Here is a 16,836-nt window from a genome sequence, read left to right as displayed (position 1 = left end):
CGCTTGTTTGATTGCTAATAAGTATGTCTTCTGCAAATGGTGACAGTTTCACTACTTATGTTTCTTTTTCTTACTATTGTCCTGGCTACATCTACTACATTCTGTACAGAAAAGGTTGAAGCAGACATTCTTGACATCCCCAAAACTGGGGGGAAAGCATCATCTTTCACCATGAAGAATGATATCAGCCCAGTTCTTCTGGATGCTAATGCAGGAGGATCATGAGTTTGAACCTAGCCTGGGCAATATAGGGAGACCCAGTCTCAAAAATAAAATCAACTAAATTTAATAATATTAATAAAGGAATGCTACCACCCTGTTGTATTTTTGTATAAAACATCCATTAAATTAAGTGATTTCTATTTTATATTGCTGAGTAATTATTAATTACTATTAATATGTAATTATATTTTGTCAAATGTGTTTTCTAAATCATTTGCATTGTCAGTAGATTATGGGGAATATACCAATTAAATGTTGAAGGCTATAGCAATATGTATTCCTGTGTAAATTCCATATAGTCATAATGTCTTATCTTGTCTAAAAATTTCTAGGTTTGACCTGATGTTTATTTAGTTAAATAGTAATACATTTAAATTCATGAAAATTTTATTTATCCATATAATGGCAATCTTATATTTTCTGAAAAAGTTTGAGCAAGCTTGGTGGTAATTTATTAAATGTTTCATAGAATGCACCAGTGAACTCATCTGGAACTGGAGCTTTATTTCTGAAAAGAATGGTAATTGTGAATTTAGAAAATTTGGCAGATAATAGGGTGTTTATGTATCATATTTTTTCTCAGTAAATGTTTACCAATCCATGTCTTTTAAGAAATCCATCCATTTAATCTAAGATATCAGATTTACTCTTATAAATTACTTATTGTATCCCTTTATTATAATTCTAAGTGTCTGTAGGATGTGAATTAGCATCACCTAATCTATTAATGAAAATGATAATGACACTGTACATTTTCTCTATTTCCTTATGTCTCTCTTTAGAATTTTATCTGTTTTGTTGATCCTGTCACGTAAGTACCTTTTTCTGTATTTTTCTCTATTGCTATTCCATTTTAAATTTGCTTATTTATTTCTTTTTTTCCTTTTTAAAATTATTTCTTACATACATGAAAATAGTGGAGTACATTACATTCATGATCATCTATTCACAGCACAATTTTTTGTAACTCTGTATATTAAGTATGTTCACGCCAAATTATGCCATTATACATGAGCTCTCATTTTTTTTTCCAATACAATTCTTAATACACCTTTATACCACCATTTATCATATCTCTATTTGTATTAAGGTATGTTGACACCAAAAAAATTTACTTATTTATTTCTACCCATGTTTATTTCTTCTTTCACCTTTAAATTTTTAAAAAATCTATTTACTTATTTATTTTTATGTGGGTGATGCTGAGCATCGAACTCAGGGCCTCACACATGCTAGGCAAGTGCTCTACCATCAAGATACATGGTTCACCCTTTACCTCAGCTTTGTTTTAATTAATTTTATTTAATGATTTACAGTTTCTTGATTGATTGATTGATTGATTGATTGATACTAGGAATTAAACCTATGAGAGCTTCACACCCAGACCTTTGTATTTTTTTTATTTTTAAGACAGAGAGTCTCACTAAGTTCTTCAGTGATGGTCTTGCTAAGTTGCTCAGGCTGGCCTAGAATTGGTGATCCTCTCTCTTCAGCCTGCTCAAGAGCTGGGACCAGAGGCATGTTTCATGAGGTGGAAGCTAAGATCATTGATTTTATTTTATTTTTTTTCTTTTTTTTATTGGTTGTTCACAACATTACAAAGCTCTTGACATATCATATTTCATACATTAGATTGAAGTGGGTGAACTCCCAATTTTACCCCAAATGCAGATTGCAGAATCACATCCGTTACACATAATGTAAAATTATGTAAGATCATTGATTTTAAACCTTTCCCTTTTATAGAAAATAAAAATAAAGAGCCCTACAAAGTCACAACTGTAGTTATCCCTAAATTTGGATTTATTGTATTTTTATTTTTATTTGGTTCAAAATATTTTCGAATGATTTTTGAACATATTTGATCCATGAGTGACTCAGAAGTGCAATTTTGATAGTAATACATTCTTTTTTTACTTTTCTTCTTTAAGCTTGATTTTGTCTTTACCTTTGAAGGATTTTTTCCTAAGTTTGTTTTTCTAGGTTGAGTATGTTGCTTGGTTTAATTTGGCTTTCTAACAGTGTTTTAAGTATTTGGCTCTGTGGCCTTTAAGCTGCTTTTCTTTCTGCTGAAATATATACAGTCTTTCTTTGTTACTCTGTATGGAATGTACAGATATCATATGCCCTTTTATTTTTCATGATTTCAGATATGCTTTCTTCATCACTGAAATTTCACAATTTCTGCAAAAGTTTGTTTTTGTATTTTGATGTGGTTTTATTGAGATGCACCATGGGTATTTTTTATGTGCAATTTTTATTTTAATAACCCACTTTATGACTCCAATTAAAAATATGAAAGATGAAGATATTAGCCTGCCATTAACTGAAATTTGGTTCTTTCATTCTTTTGTTCTTGCCTGGAAAGCTTCTACAGATTTCTCAAGCTTACCTATCTTTCATTCTGTACTGCCCATTCTGCTTTAGTACATTCTGATGAAGCTTTTATTTAAACTATTTCAAATTTATAAAGTTCCATTAAGAATGCATTTTATTCTTCACTTTTAATACACTTTAATAATTTATTTGTTGTATTTGCCTGTGGTTTTTGTCATCTCTGTCATTTCTGAATCTGTTTTTATTCTCTAATATTTCTATTAGTTCTGAGTCATATTTTTTTTAATTCTTTCACATAGCCCAGTAATTTTTATTGGATACTGACCATTGGGATATTTACATTTTGAGTTTTGGATTACATTGTAATTTTTATTTTAAACTGTTGGGCTTTATCTGGCAGATATTTAAGTTACTTTTAGGAGAACTTGATCGTTTCAAGATTTTAAGAAAGCTTTCATTGTGAGTTTGAGTGACTCTCTATGACTAGTTTAATTCTACTAAAATGCATAGCTCTTCTGGGATCTTCCCTAAATGCCCTGGTGTTCCATCTGATGAGGAACAAGGCCAGCACTGTATGAGCTCTGGCTTTGCTTAGGTCATGGAGTATCTTGCAGCACATCCTTAAATGAGTATTTTGGAAAGAGTCTCCAGGGACAGAGCTCTCTGCTGATACCTGGGGTTCTCTCTGTGTACCTTTTTCTTTTCCAGGTCTTCCCACCTTTCTAATATTTCTTAAGCTCGAACCCTTCTGAAAACTAGTTTCTGTCTCTTCAATTCAGGGGTATCCATTGCTCTGCTTAGATTTTTCCTTCTTGCTCTCTAGTTCACAAAATATTCCCAACCTTAAAACCAGTGGATTCACAACACTAATTTATTTCCTTCCTTCCTTCAGGGATTGGATGACCTTGCTGACTACTGTCCAACAACATAGGATAATAGTTGTTTCATATGTTTTATCCAGTTTTCTTTGCTCCTTTTTTTTTTTTTTTAATGTGAGGGTGGCCTTGTCAACTTTGCATTATCCGATAAGCAGAATATGAACATTGTAACCATGTTAAAGATTTGTAATTGAGTCATTATGGTTAAATGAGAATTCCTAAGAATGAAACATAAGATGATCTGGCTTCAGCCTACCCATGTAGCCTCATAATCCTTCATTATTTTCTGAACTCTTTTGTTTTAGCTATGCTAAATAACTTTATCTTTCAATGTGCATATTTCATGACTTCTCATTTCTGTACAGGAAGATTCTTTTCTCTTGAAATCCCTGTCTACTAACTTCTCTTTTCCCTGAACTGCATCCATTTATACTGATGAAACTTTCACAATATGATAATCATTTCATTTTGTGTCCCTCTCATTGGACTGTGACTTCTATATGGGATCTCAGGCACAACCAATTACCTCTGTGTAAATTGGTATAAATTGTGAAGATTCATTGTTCCTACAAGTGTCTTACATCCCTAAAATGTGAAAAAAAAATCCCTTAGATTACTTAAACACAGCAAATTTTCAAGGAAGCTATCACATACATTTAATTTTAAATGTTTAAAAATGTGAATATTTTTATTATTAGCAAGGGCAGTCATTGGTTTGCAAAATTTCTATTATTATACTTATTTTAACTGATTTTTTATTTATATATGACATCAGAATACATTAGAATTCTTATTACACATATAGAGCATAATTTTTCATATCTCGGGTTGTATACAGAGTATATTCACACCAATTCGTGTCTTCCTAAATGTATTTCTATAATTTTTCAAGGATTTACCATTTAAAATCTAAGCACTAATTATAAAAATACATTTAATTATTATAGTTAAAATAACCCTTTCAAATGTAGAAGAACTCAATATCACTTTTGATTGACTACAAAGGTGGCAATGTATCTATTAAACATTTACTTTTATACTTCTCACAACAAGTTATTCTAATTAAATGAAGTTTTTAATAACTGTGTGCTGGCCTATTTATTAAAAATGGTAATTAAATAATTGAATAGGTACATCTAGAAGCACCAATATAAGATTAACACACTAGAAATTTCATATTATTTTTAATAAAATGCCAGGGGGAGAAACCCAATTATATATAAACTAAACTAATTATATGATGATAACCATAATTAGCAAGTTTTTACTTTTAAATTGAATACTGTTAGTTTACTCATGAAATAGATACCCATCATAGCTACAGGAAAATAAATTCTAGGTAAGACAAATAAATATAAAGAAGATTAAAACCATTTTCAGAACATGAAGAGCAAAAGCATTCTTTTCATGATAAGTTCAGAAAGTATATTTAATACATATTCTTTGTTACTCATTGTAACAGGAGGTAGTAGCCTATTATCATTCTAGGTGCAAAGTAAAGGAAGCAAAGGGAAGACAATGAGGACAGAAAACTGGGAAGGAGGCGAAAACACGAAAGGTAAGAAAGAGGCAGTATAAAGAGAGATGAGGAAGAGGAGATGGAATTGAAAAGGAGAAAGGAAATAGAAGCTCAAAAGAAAAAAGAGAAAAAGAAAAAAAAATGCATGAAGTTAGAGAAGGAGAAAGCTGAAATTTCAAAGGAGAACAGGGAACAGCAGTGCTATGCTCTGAACATGGTTTGTGGGCCAGAGTCCTACAGGAGATGGATCCCCAGAGCCCTGTGTCCATGGTGTCAAGAGGGTGGAAACGTAATCTGACTTTGCTATTGGTGTTGGAACCCTCATGAATGAATGTGTGTGGCTTCATAAGCAGAGGGAGAGAAACACACTGCACAGATATACACAGGTGCTGTCTCTAGTCATGAGATGCTCTGTGCCCCTTGGGACTCTGACAGCAAGAACACTATCACCAGAGGCTGAATCAATGGGGTCTATGTGATCTTGGTCAGTGAATCCCCAAAATTGTAAGCCAATATAAACCTCAGTTAGCCTGCCTTGATTATTTTATTATGTAATGAAAAATAAACAAATATAGAAAGAAGTCCAAAAAAAAAAAGATCTTTGGAAATATTAACTAAGTAAAATTCTACATATTTATGCCACTTCTCAAGTCACTAAGCATTTTATTGAAGGATTTATTTATTTTTAGTATAAAAGTAATATGTTCATTGTAGAACCTTTAGAAAACACTGAAGAACTGCAACGTAATCATTTGGAAGCTGTCCGGCAAATAAATGTACAAACTTTTAATATTTGCATGTATTTTCTCAAAATTTTATGTACATTTTCAACTAGTTTTTTGATTCCTTAATGACCTATACATGTAACTTAAAAAGTAGTTTTTTAAAAAAAGTAGTTTTTTACAAATATATTTTATTTTAATTCTGATAGGAAACTGATGGTATTCAACCATTAGAATAATCTATTAAGATTATTGAGATTTATTGCAGACTTATGGACATTGGGGGGTAGAAGGAACCTTGAGATATGCAGTTCTGGGCATGTAGCTCAGTGGTACAGCACTTGTGTAGCATGAGCAGGTCCTGGGTTCAATCCCCAGTACAGACAAAAAAAAAAAAGGATGGTATGGTAACCCAAGGCTTATGAGAGTTGTTAAGCCTGATGGTCAGGAGGAGAGAGTAGTTTATTAGGATCTCCATGCAGATGGTTGTGCACGGATTCCATATTGAGAGGTCAATAACTTTAGCCAAAGCTTACAGCCAATCTGTGAAGACTCTACAGGAATAGGCCTGATGGATAGATAACTCCAAGTCACTCCCTGTCACTAGTTGCCTATCTCATTGCTATCCCCTGAATCCGACTGTCAACCACAGGGCAACAGAGCCGAAGTTATCTACACAAACTACTTCTGAGACAGAGGACATGGAAGAGAAGAATGAGGAGTTAAATTTGATGCTGGAATGGTAAATGGGAGCTATCCAGGGGACTCATATTACATTAAAGTTTCATAAAAAAACTCCCATTTTTTGTAATTTATAATATTTTTATTATCAATAGCCTTGTTAAAATAATTTGATTTAGAATCATTTTTTAAAAAAACACTAAAAGTAAATAAAAAGGACATAAAATATCAAAGATTTATGACTAAGTTAATATTTTTCCCAAAATGGGAAATGGACTGGAGCCACCAGGGCTCGGTGGTAGATCACTTGCCTCGTACATGTGAGGCACTGGGTTTGATCCTCAGCACCACATAAAATAAATAAAGGTATTGTGTTTATCTACAACTAAAAAGAAATGTATGAAAAAATGGTGGCTTCAATTTATATTTCTGCTAGCAAGTTAGGAGAAATTATATCTTCATCTTTAAAGTAAAAATTGTATTGCTATGAGTTCCTAACAAAAACTTACATGGCAATGTTTATTTTTCATTTCTTTGAAAACTATTGTGTTGTTTTTCATGTTTGCTAAATATTTTTATTTTTCTTTTACAAGTTTCTCTTCGTGGCTTTTTTTCTGTGGCTCAAAATGAGTTAATACTGATTCATTGTTGTATTTATTTTCACCAACCAAAAGACCGACTTCTCATTAAATGTACATTTTATTTCCATAAGTAATTGTTCTCTGAAAAGTGAACACCTGACCACTGTTTGTAGCCATTTAAAAATTTTTTTTGATCATGAGATAATTAGATTTGCCATTTAACTAGGAAGATCAGAAATACTTCCCTTAAACAGAAATGTTTCATCATTTACAAGAGACATATTTTGTAACTTGCAGAATAAATATTTCATAATTTGCCACAATGTTATTATAAAAACATTGTCTTGTTATAGTAAAAAAAATAAAATTAGATTGGGAATTTCCTTTTAATCATCCTTTGTTAAAGGCAGAATATGCAATAAAATACAATAGTTGTCATTTATAAAGTGTGGCCTGAATGTTATGAATTTATTTCATCCTTACTCAAACTCATTTGCTTATTTCCCTCTGAAGAAATTGACCCTATGAGCATTAACTAACTTGTATAAGATCTCACAAGAAGTATATTATGGGATCATTTCATATCATGATTTCTCTAAGAATTTATGCAATTAATCCTTCCTTGTATTTCATCAACCATGCTGTCTTTGTTTTAATAACTTTTGTTGTCACTGTTAGTATTGAACAGATTGAGTTTGCTTCTATAACCTTTTTAAGATATATACTGAGGTCAGGGGTAAAGGAATAAACAAATAATGAAATATATGCTAACCCATCTTTAGGCCAGACAAAACAACAGCAATAACAATAATAAAAACTACAATACAAATGTGAATGTGTCTTTGTCCAGGGAAGGCAGTTAGCCTCCATATGTTAGTATTGAAGTATGAAGATAGTATAAATAAGTATAGTATTGGTAGTCTTGCAATGTATAAATGGTTCCTGTTTTCTCAAAATATTATTTATCATTCAACTTTCCACTTTTATATCTGTGACTCTTCTAGACTACGATATCTAAGACTCCTACTTCAGTATAAATGTGATACAGGACCAAAACATGATAGAAAAAGGTACCATTGTACTCTACTAATTACAAACCCTATATATATATATATATTTTTTTTTTCGTCTGGAGACTGAACTCAGGGGCACTCTACCACTGAGCAACATCCCCAGCCCTATATTGTATTTTATTTAGAGAGAGGGTCACACTGAGTTGCTAAGTGTTTTGCTTTTGCCTAAGGCTGGTTTTGAACTCATGATCCTCCTGTCTCAGCTTCCCAAGCTGCTGGGATTACAGATGTGCACTTCTACACCAAGCAAAAACCCTATCCTGAAGTCAAACTGCTTTACTTGATTCCTGGCCCTGCCATTTAGAAGTATGACTTTGGCCAAGTTGTTTAACCTCTCTGTGTCTTAGCTTTCTTATCCCCCCCAAAAAGAGATAATAAAACTCCCTATCTCAGGGAAGTTCTAAAGATGAAAAGAGTCAACAGAATGAGCCTCATTTAGATTACAGTAGTTTATGTTTAATCATTGGAGCATAAGAGCACTGATCAAATAAATCTAAAAAGAAAAAAAGGAAGCAAAGATGAAAGAAAGGAATGACACAGGAAGGCAAGAAGCAATCTGGATATTTATTTCTAAACTTAGCTCAAGCATATGTTTATTTAACCACTCTACTGCCAAGTACATAAACACAATATTGCCTTAGCCTTGGTCACTTTGCTTGATAATGTATATATCTACTTAAAAATAAAGTTGAATAAACATAAAATGAATAAAAGTGAGTATATTAAACTAGAAGATATCTTTAAGACAGCATAACATTTATAAAATAATATATTTTTCATAATTATTCGAAATGTCCATATAAGGTATTGTTCTAGAGGAACAACCTACATGAGGCCCATAAAGAATGAAGGGTTCAGAAGGTTGAAATGCACCTGTCTTATTCATAATTCATCATGGGATTGAGGTAGATAGTAGGTACCCCATCTTAGGCAGCTAAGATCCAATTCCAGCTGTAAGATAAATCAAGCCACTTGATTTTTTGTCATTCTTACTTATATAGTGTCAAATTGATGGTGTCCACACACATTTCCCCATGATGGATCTGAAGAAGGTTCTTCAGACATCTTGAAAAACATATAATGGCCTATGTCAATGCCAGGCAGAAGTAGTCTAAAGCAACATCCTGTGTACTCACTTGCTGGGTTGTCCGTATTATGTAGGCTCACCACTGGGACTCTTGGACCTGATGTTAAAAATATAAGTATATAAATATTTTTAAAGACATCTAAGTAATACTTATTGGAACTGTTACATGGCGGAATCTTTTTTTCCAAATGGAAGCATTTCAAGATTAAAATGTAATGAAACTGAACCATATAAAGAGGTATAATCTGTTTTGTGGGTATTTTGTTCAGAGAATTAAGAACTCTGGGGAGTAGCACTATTTCCATAGATTTTTGCTAAAACCTTCCTGTTCCCAAATGCCTTTTATTTATATACATCTTTGATGTTAGCCAGCCCTATGTGTTGTACTCTTCTATCTTTAGTCTTTATACAACAATCACTGATGTTGAGGAAGTTGATTCATGACTTTTATTGCCCATCAGCTGATACACAATTTAATTCTATTTGTAATCAGTCAAGAAAGAAAGAATTTATTTAAACTTGAAACTTTTACCTAAAAGATAATGAAAAAGGGGGCTGATCATATGTTTATTTAAAAATACATTAACCAAAATCTCAAATATTTAAAATATATAAGTTAAGTTTTTTTACCATAAGATGTTATCTTGAACCTCCCTTCTTAATTAGGAACTCTATCTAAAAACCCAATTTTTTCCCCCTGGTATCATTAAAGAGGTATTTTTCTCTTTTGATTACTTCATTTTGGATACCAAGAGAACAATAACTAAAAAAGAGCCAATGTTAGTGTATTCCTTACTCTATCTTAAAAAAGAACAGCTTAATGTTTAGACGGAAGGAGGAGCACTCAATTCATCACATTATAAGAGGGCACATGGATTCCAATTTGTTTTCAGAAAACAGAGCATCAGATTAAAGAGTAAATGATTCTTAAGAACATTCTAGAAATACTATATAATCTTGGAAGATTATGGCATACTGTCAAATAACAGAAGTAATAGGGGTGATGGGATTGCTCAGAACTAATGAAAACAGGAACAGAGAAATTTCATTTTCCATATATCCAAAATGTTTTAACAACAAACACATTGTTGTAACAACACTGCTACTTTTCTTAAATAGCTGAGTTCATCAATGTATATTCACCTTTTTAAAAATACCCATGTTCATATAGCCTTTATCAATTATATATACATGAGGTCTCACTCCTAATTGCTAATTCTAAATGAAATATGTAAATAAAATTTGTATCTCTAATGTATAACAGTTAAATTTATTTATGGTAGTAATAGATAACTCATCAAATGCAATCAGAAATCCTATGTTACCTTACCTTCACAGAATAATAAAAAATGTTGATTCAAGGGACTAAAACTGGCATCAAAATATGTACATTGTTCCTTCATAAAATTACATGAAATGCATTGGCGATTTAACAATCCTTCAGTAGAAGCACTGGAGAAAGAAAATGAAAGTTAGAAGTTACTTGAATGTGTATATCACATTTAAATAAAATGTAACTTAAACAGAAAAGCTACATCAGTGCTTGCACAGAAGTTCCTTATAAATTATGACTCACCATACACATACAAAATGAATTTTCTTTATTAATGTTCAGACACACACATTTTTCTTCTCTGTAATAAAATTAAAATTATGCATGCCTGTATATATGTAATATGTATTTATATATGGCTATAAAGAAACTGATTTCCATAGGACTCAATGTAACTTATTGTTATTTGCATTTTCTTTACACATATTTTTGTACTTTTCAGACTTAAAGGAAATTGGCCACAGATAGAAAGAGATAGTCACTGATAAATGTCAGTTCAAAAAATAAATAAATATTTCCATAATTCACACAAAGTCAAGCTTATGATTTTCTAAACTTAATAGTCTAAGCATTAGAATTTGGCATCAATTTCATAGTTTTCCTCCCAAAGTACCTGCAGTAAAAAGTACTTATTGGAATTGTTACATGGGGGAGTCTTTCTTCCAAATGGAAGCATCTCAAGATTAAAATATAATGAAACTAAACCATATAAAGAGGTATAATTTTGTTTTGTGGGTATTTTTTCAGAGAATTAAGAACTTTGCAGTAAAATGTTAGGTAAAGAAAAGTAATTTTTTATTATAAAACATATAATGCTAATGATAATACATGCTTTAATAAATACAGGAGGTAAAGAGAAAAGTTATCATCATCTTTATTTTACAATAATGGTGCTTAACATTATGGGGCAGACATATTCACCCAAGGTTAAATTACTTATATTGAATGTCTTATTTTATAAATGATATTATCCTACTTAATGGATGAAAATATAACTGAGAATACCTTTTAAAAATTGTACAAAATTTTCTCAGTTGCATTTTGGAATGAAACATGATTTGGGAATTTATATACAAATAATAGTCACATTGGTTTCAACATGCAGTGTGCTACAGTCATGGGATGGAGCCAGCGGTGTTAAAGTGGGTACCAGAAGCACCAGAAGCAATTGAGGTTGAATGTTAATTATAGTTCACAAGTCAAAATTTCACACATTTGAAACATTGCAAGCTAATTACAATTCATACTTTAACTTTACTAAAGGCAATATAATATGTATTTACTAGGCATGTAAAACAATTTAGCTAGTTTACCAGTATGATGACTTATAAGATAATCATATCCATTTATGTTGTTGATTGTGATAAAATATATAGAACATAAAATTTACCATTTTAGCCATTTTAGGTATATAATCCAGTTTCATTAGTTATATCAGAATATTGTATAACCAGCAACTCAGAGAGCCTTAGAAATTGTCCCACTTTCACACAGCAATACAGTGACTAAGACTTAAAACTTTTCTCTTTCTATGCTTCCATGAAGTGTTTAGATCCAAGCTCCCTAGAGATTTATGCTGATATTTTCTCATTATTTAGATTATGAGATTGCAGAATAAGAAATGCGAATTTGAAACTAAACAAATGTAACACCAACTATGTTAATATAGTTCTGAGTATGCAGGGAACTCTGGGGCCATACATTAAGTCAACCATTGACCATTTTTATAGCTTAAGCAAGACACTGATTGAGTTTTCTGGATCAAACACTAACATTATCTTACAGTCAAGCCAACTGGCATTTGATGAGCTATTTAAGGGAAAATTTATTGGTACTACATTTTCTTTATAGCACAGTTGGTTACACTAGTACAGGTCATAGATATATTGACTGCTCTGCCTCCTCAGGAGAAAGATGAGGCAAGCTCACAAATCTTAGGATTCATTGTGATTCAAATCACATTTTACAATGGTAAAAGGAAGGGAGATTGAGGCATTTCCATTTGCTCACCTTAACCAATCTTAAATCCTGACATGGTTATTTTTATTTTAAGAGTTTTATAAAATAGAAATAATAAAACAATGATCAAATAAATATTTTCAGCCTCTGAATGATTGTGCATTAATTATAATATGTGTTTCAAGAAGATAAGCTTAAGGTCACCAGAAAGAAAAAGTGAGCAGAACTTTTGATTAACACCTCTAAACCAAAATTTGAATTGATATCTCTTAACAAACAGCTTTTCTTCAGTAGAAGATAATGAAAGTCGTCAGAATTTGGGAACATGAGTTCCAGAAAGTCCCAGAGAATAATAAAGAAAATGAGCTTCTGGGAGGTATGATAAGAAGGAGGGATTGCTTTGTAGGAAAGAGAATTGTACATGAATGAGAGTGCAGGGGCGAATTAGGGGGAGTTAGGTTTTGCTCTCAAAGGAACATCTCGGCTACTTGGTAAGAATCAGAGGTGCTACTTCTTCAAACATGATGCATTTCCACTTAAAATAGGACATGGCAGTTTTGACACTTAAAAAATGGACCTATGAAGTGAAAATTAGAAAGTGTATATGAAGTCTAGAATTAATAGGTCATTGGCTGCCCCCAAAATAAAAGTCCTTTCTTGTAAAGTCTGAAGAATGCTTTGTGAGTGAGGAGACATTGTAATGATAAGTAAATGTGTAATGATAAGTAAGCTCTTTCTATGAATACAGCTCTACATTTTGGGAAAATTGGGCAGCTGTAAATATTCCTCCTCCATGCATTGTTTTGTTTTAGTTATGTGATGAACATTCCTTAAATAAGGATGCCTCTCCCACAGCAATCTCATTGGATTTTATGAACTATGGGGAAAAAAAGGAAGCTTCTGCTTGATACTCTTGATAAGTGCTCACAGAACTATTATGTTTTTTATTTAGGAATAAATTATATATGTGCCACATTAATGCAGCAAAAATTCAAAATGAGACTCAGCAGAAGAAGTGGATACTGGGGAAGATACATAAAGTTCAAATAATGTGGAGAATCGAGAGAAGCAAATTATAGAGAGAGAGGGAGAGAGGAAGAGAGGGAGAGAGGAAGAGAGGGAGAGAGGAAGAGAGGGAGAGAGGAGGATAGAGAGAGAGGGAGAGAGGGAGAGAGGAGGAGGGAGGGAGGGAGGGAGGGATGGAGGGAGGGAGGGAGAGAGAGAGAGAGAGAGAGAGAGAGAGAGAGAGAGAGAGAGAGATCCTGAAACTAAAAGCAGATAAAGTCTCCTTTTTTTAGGTATAATCCTTCAGACTCATAGAGGACCCAGAAACAAGAGATGAGACCAAGAATATGAGGTTTTATCACATGATGGCTGTTTCCTAGCCATGCTGAAAATGACATTTCAAAATTTTGCACCTCTTCATCATTTTGGGTTAATGGCTATTAAGAAGCCCACCTGTCAGGAGATCCTTTCACAGTGCCTACCTGTACAGCTGCCTCCCTCTGGGAGAAGACTCGGTGCTCAAGAAGTAACTGTCCAGGAGAGAAAACAGCACAAACATCAGTAATGATGTATCTTTGTCACACTCAGCTTTCACTTGAATTTTCTAAACTGTGGAAAAACAAGCAAGTGCTGTTTTGTTGTTCAACCACAGGACTTTGATCCATCTGAAAAACGTACATTTTGTTCTTTATAAAATCGTCACCTTTTTTCATAATCTGTGTCATGTGTATGCTTCTGTGTAAGGTGTCTTTAAGTGAAGTATAGAAGTCTTTAAAAAGAGATTATTCTTTACATGGCTGGCTATTTTCACTAGGATGGTAAGCAAAACAAATCTAGTAGAAAAGATCTCATTTGAAAAATCTGACTTCCTGCCTGACGTGAAAACCAAAAAGCACTCACATTTTTTGAGTCGTTTCATCATAAGCCAAAATCTTTATCACTTCCCAGTTTCCTGATGTCAAATGCCGCACAGTAATTTGCTCACTTTTACTCTGCAAAGAAATAGAAGATATTGATTTTCTTTTTATTTAACCAGCACCTCTCTACTAGTAAACATGAAAATACCAACTGCTGGTGCCACATTTAATTTTTTAGTTCTCTGCTAACCTTCAGTTTTCTGTCTTAAATCTCCAGGAGACACACACACTCCTAGAAACACAAAAGGACACTGGACTGCACCTTTATTCCTGAGCTATAGAAAAATCACTCAGAAAACTTCAGGTGAGCACGTGCCTGTGCATGAACTTGACAGCAGACTGGTAGGAACATAAGACTTTGATCACTCTTTCCTAAATGATTAGAAGCTGTGCAGTTTAGACAACTTTACATAAAACATTTCAGCACAAACTTTACTACAAATAAATAATTATAAAAACTGTAGAATTTTTAATTGAATTAATATTATTTCAATATTATTATTTATTGAATATTATAAATCTGGCCAAGAATAAGAAGTTTTCACATTTGTTTAAGCCTATCTGACTATCTTTCAGGAACATTCTGAAACTTTCCTCACAAAAAGTTTGTCCATTTATATTTCAATTTCATATTTATTGCTAAATATATATTTTTATAAAAAGTACTTTTCCTTTCATTACAAATTCTAATTGATTTTTACATATAATGAATCTATTATTTTTATTTTAAATATCTGTTCTCTTACTGAATACTTTTCCAAGTTTATGACCATTTATTAACTTTTCTATGATTTTATGTTAAATAATTCCTCCAATGCAATGTTTAAAGTAGCAATAGCATATATCTTTTTTAGTCCCTGACTGCAATGGAAATGTAGGTGATATCTCTTTTCTAAATAAATATTATATTTTAGGCAGAGATGTGTAAATTTTAGGTTTTATAAAGAGAATTTAGTATTAAGTTTTGTAAAAATTTTCACAATTTTTATTAAAAAGAAAATCTATGCTGTAGCACAGTATAACTTATGTGGGATTACCTGTCAAAGCCTGGAATTATTCTCTGTAAAATAAGTCATATAAGCCTGGCACTCCTTTGTGGCATGATTCTTTGGTAAGATTTTATTTCATCTGTGTCATAAGTCAGTTAAAGCTCTCTATATCCTGGGGACAATTTTGGCTAAATGTATTCCTCAGGAAATTGTTCATTTCAAATAAAATTTCAAATAAATTGGTATAGAGTTCTAGAAATATTCTCTAATGGTTTATTAAAATATCTTTTGGTTCCAATAGTCATTTCTTATCATGTCTAATTTTACTTTCTTACTGGGAGTGTGGTGCACACCTATAATCCCAGCTGTTTGGAAGGCCTGAGGCAGGGGGATTTCAAGTTCAAAGCCAGCCTCATCAATTTAGTGTGATCCTAAGCAACTCAGTTAGACCTTGTCTCTAAGCAAAATGTGCAAAAGGGTTAGAGATGTTTTGTAGTGGTTGAGTGCTCCTAGGTTCAATCCCTGGTACCACCACCACCACCATCATCATCATCGTAATAATAATTTTACTTTATTTTTTAAATCTCTCTTGTTGACTTGGATCAAGTTTTGTTTTCCCTTATTTCCATTTTCTCATTCTTTCTTCTTTTCCTTCTTTCTTTGCAAAGAAGAAGCATTATTTTTTAATTTATTAGTTCTATTCTTTCTGTTTATAACCACTTGGTTTTCTGCTTCAAACATAATTCCTTACACCTTTATGTCTTATGTTGATTTTTACCAATTGCTTTCTAGGTGTTTGAGTTGAGAATCCAATACATTTGATTCTATTCTTTCATTTACATTTTTATAATTACTTAAAGCTCGGTATTTTATTCTGACCACTGATTGTGAGAATACATGCTATCATTCTTCTTCATATTATTATTGATATTTTATAAATTTGCAATTTTGGTTTTAATTCTGCAGAGAATGGTAAAATTGAGAAAATTTAAATTTTATATATTCTACATAGAAAACCTGTTAAAAATGTAATATGGAGCAGCATGTGGTGGTATACACCTGTAATTCCAGTGACTCAAGAAGCTGAAGTAGAATGATCACAAAGTTGGAGACCAGCCTCAGCAAATTAATGATACCTTGTCTCAAAAAAAAAAAAAAAGCTGGAGATTTGGAGAATGTTGCTCAGTGGTATAGTGCCCCAGTATAAACTCCAGTAACACACACACACACACACACACACACACACACACACACACACCACACACCACACACACAGTCTTTCTGATCTCTAGGATATTACACTGTGATTACATTATTTTTATACATATCTTTTAGTTTTATGTGGATACAATATTTTAATTTTATTTTTTTTATGTGGTGCTGAGGATCTAACAAAGTGTCTCATGCATTCTAGGTGAGCACTCTACCACTTGAGCCACAATCCCAGCCCCCCCTTTTTTAATATTCATTTTTTAGTTTTAGGTGGATACAACAACATTCTTGCTTACAGAAGTCAGTGAGTTTTTCTTCTTT

General features: G+C 32.3%; 1 protein-coding gene across 1 annotated transcript in view; it reads right to left on the bottom strand.

Moving 5' to 3' along the window:
* The window catches only part of Dpp10 (dipeptidyl peptidase like 10), a 608,497-nt gene that overhangs the window by 40,821 nt on the left and 550,840 nt on the right, over window positions 1–16,836 (bottom strand). Inside the window, exons 14-17 of the mRNA XM_026397087.2 lie at window positions 14,298–14,389; window positions 13,880–13,927; window positions 10,431–10,552; window positions 9,150–9,197 (exon numbers count right to left, since the gene is read on the bottom strand). Of these exons, the coding sequence (XP_026252872.2) occupies window positions 9,150–9,197; window positions 10,431–10,552; window positions 13,880–13,927; window positions 14,298–14,389 (310 nt within the window). The remainder of the gene's footprint in view (window positions 1–9,149; window positions 9,198–10,430; window positions 10,553–13,879; window positions 13,928–14,297; window positions 14,390–16,836) is intronic.

Source organism: Urocitellus parryii, chromosome 1 (assembly GCF_045843805.1).
Source record: "Urocitellus parryii isolate mUroPar1 chromosome 1, mUroPar1.hap1, whole genome shotgun sequence".
Taxonomy (NCBI): domain Eukaryota; kingdom Metazoa; phylum Chordata; class Mammalia; order Rodentia; family Sciuridae; genus Urocitellus; species Urocitellus parryii.
This window is presented reverse-complemented; position numbering and strand designations above follow the sequence as displayed.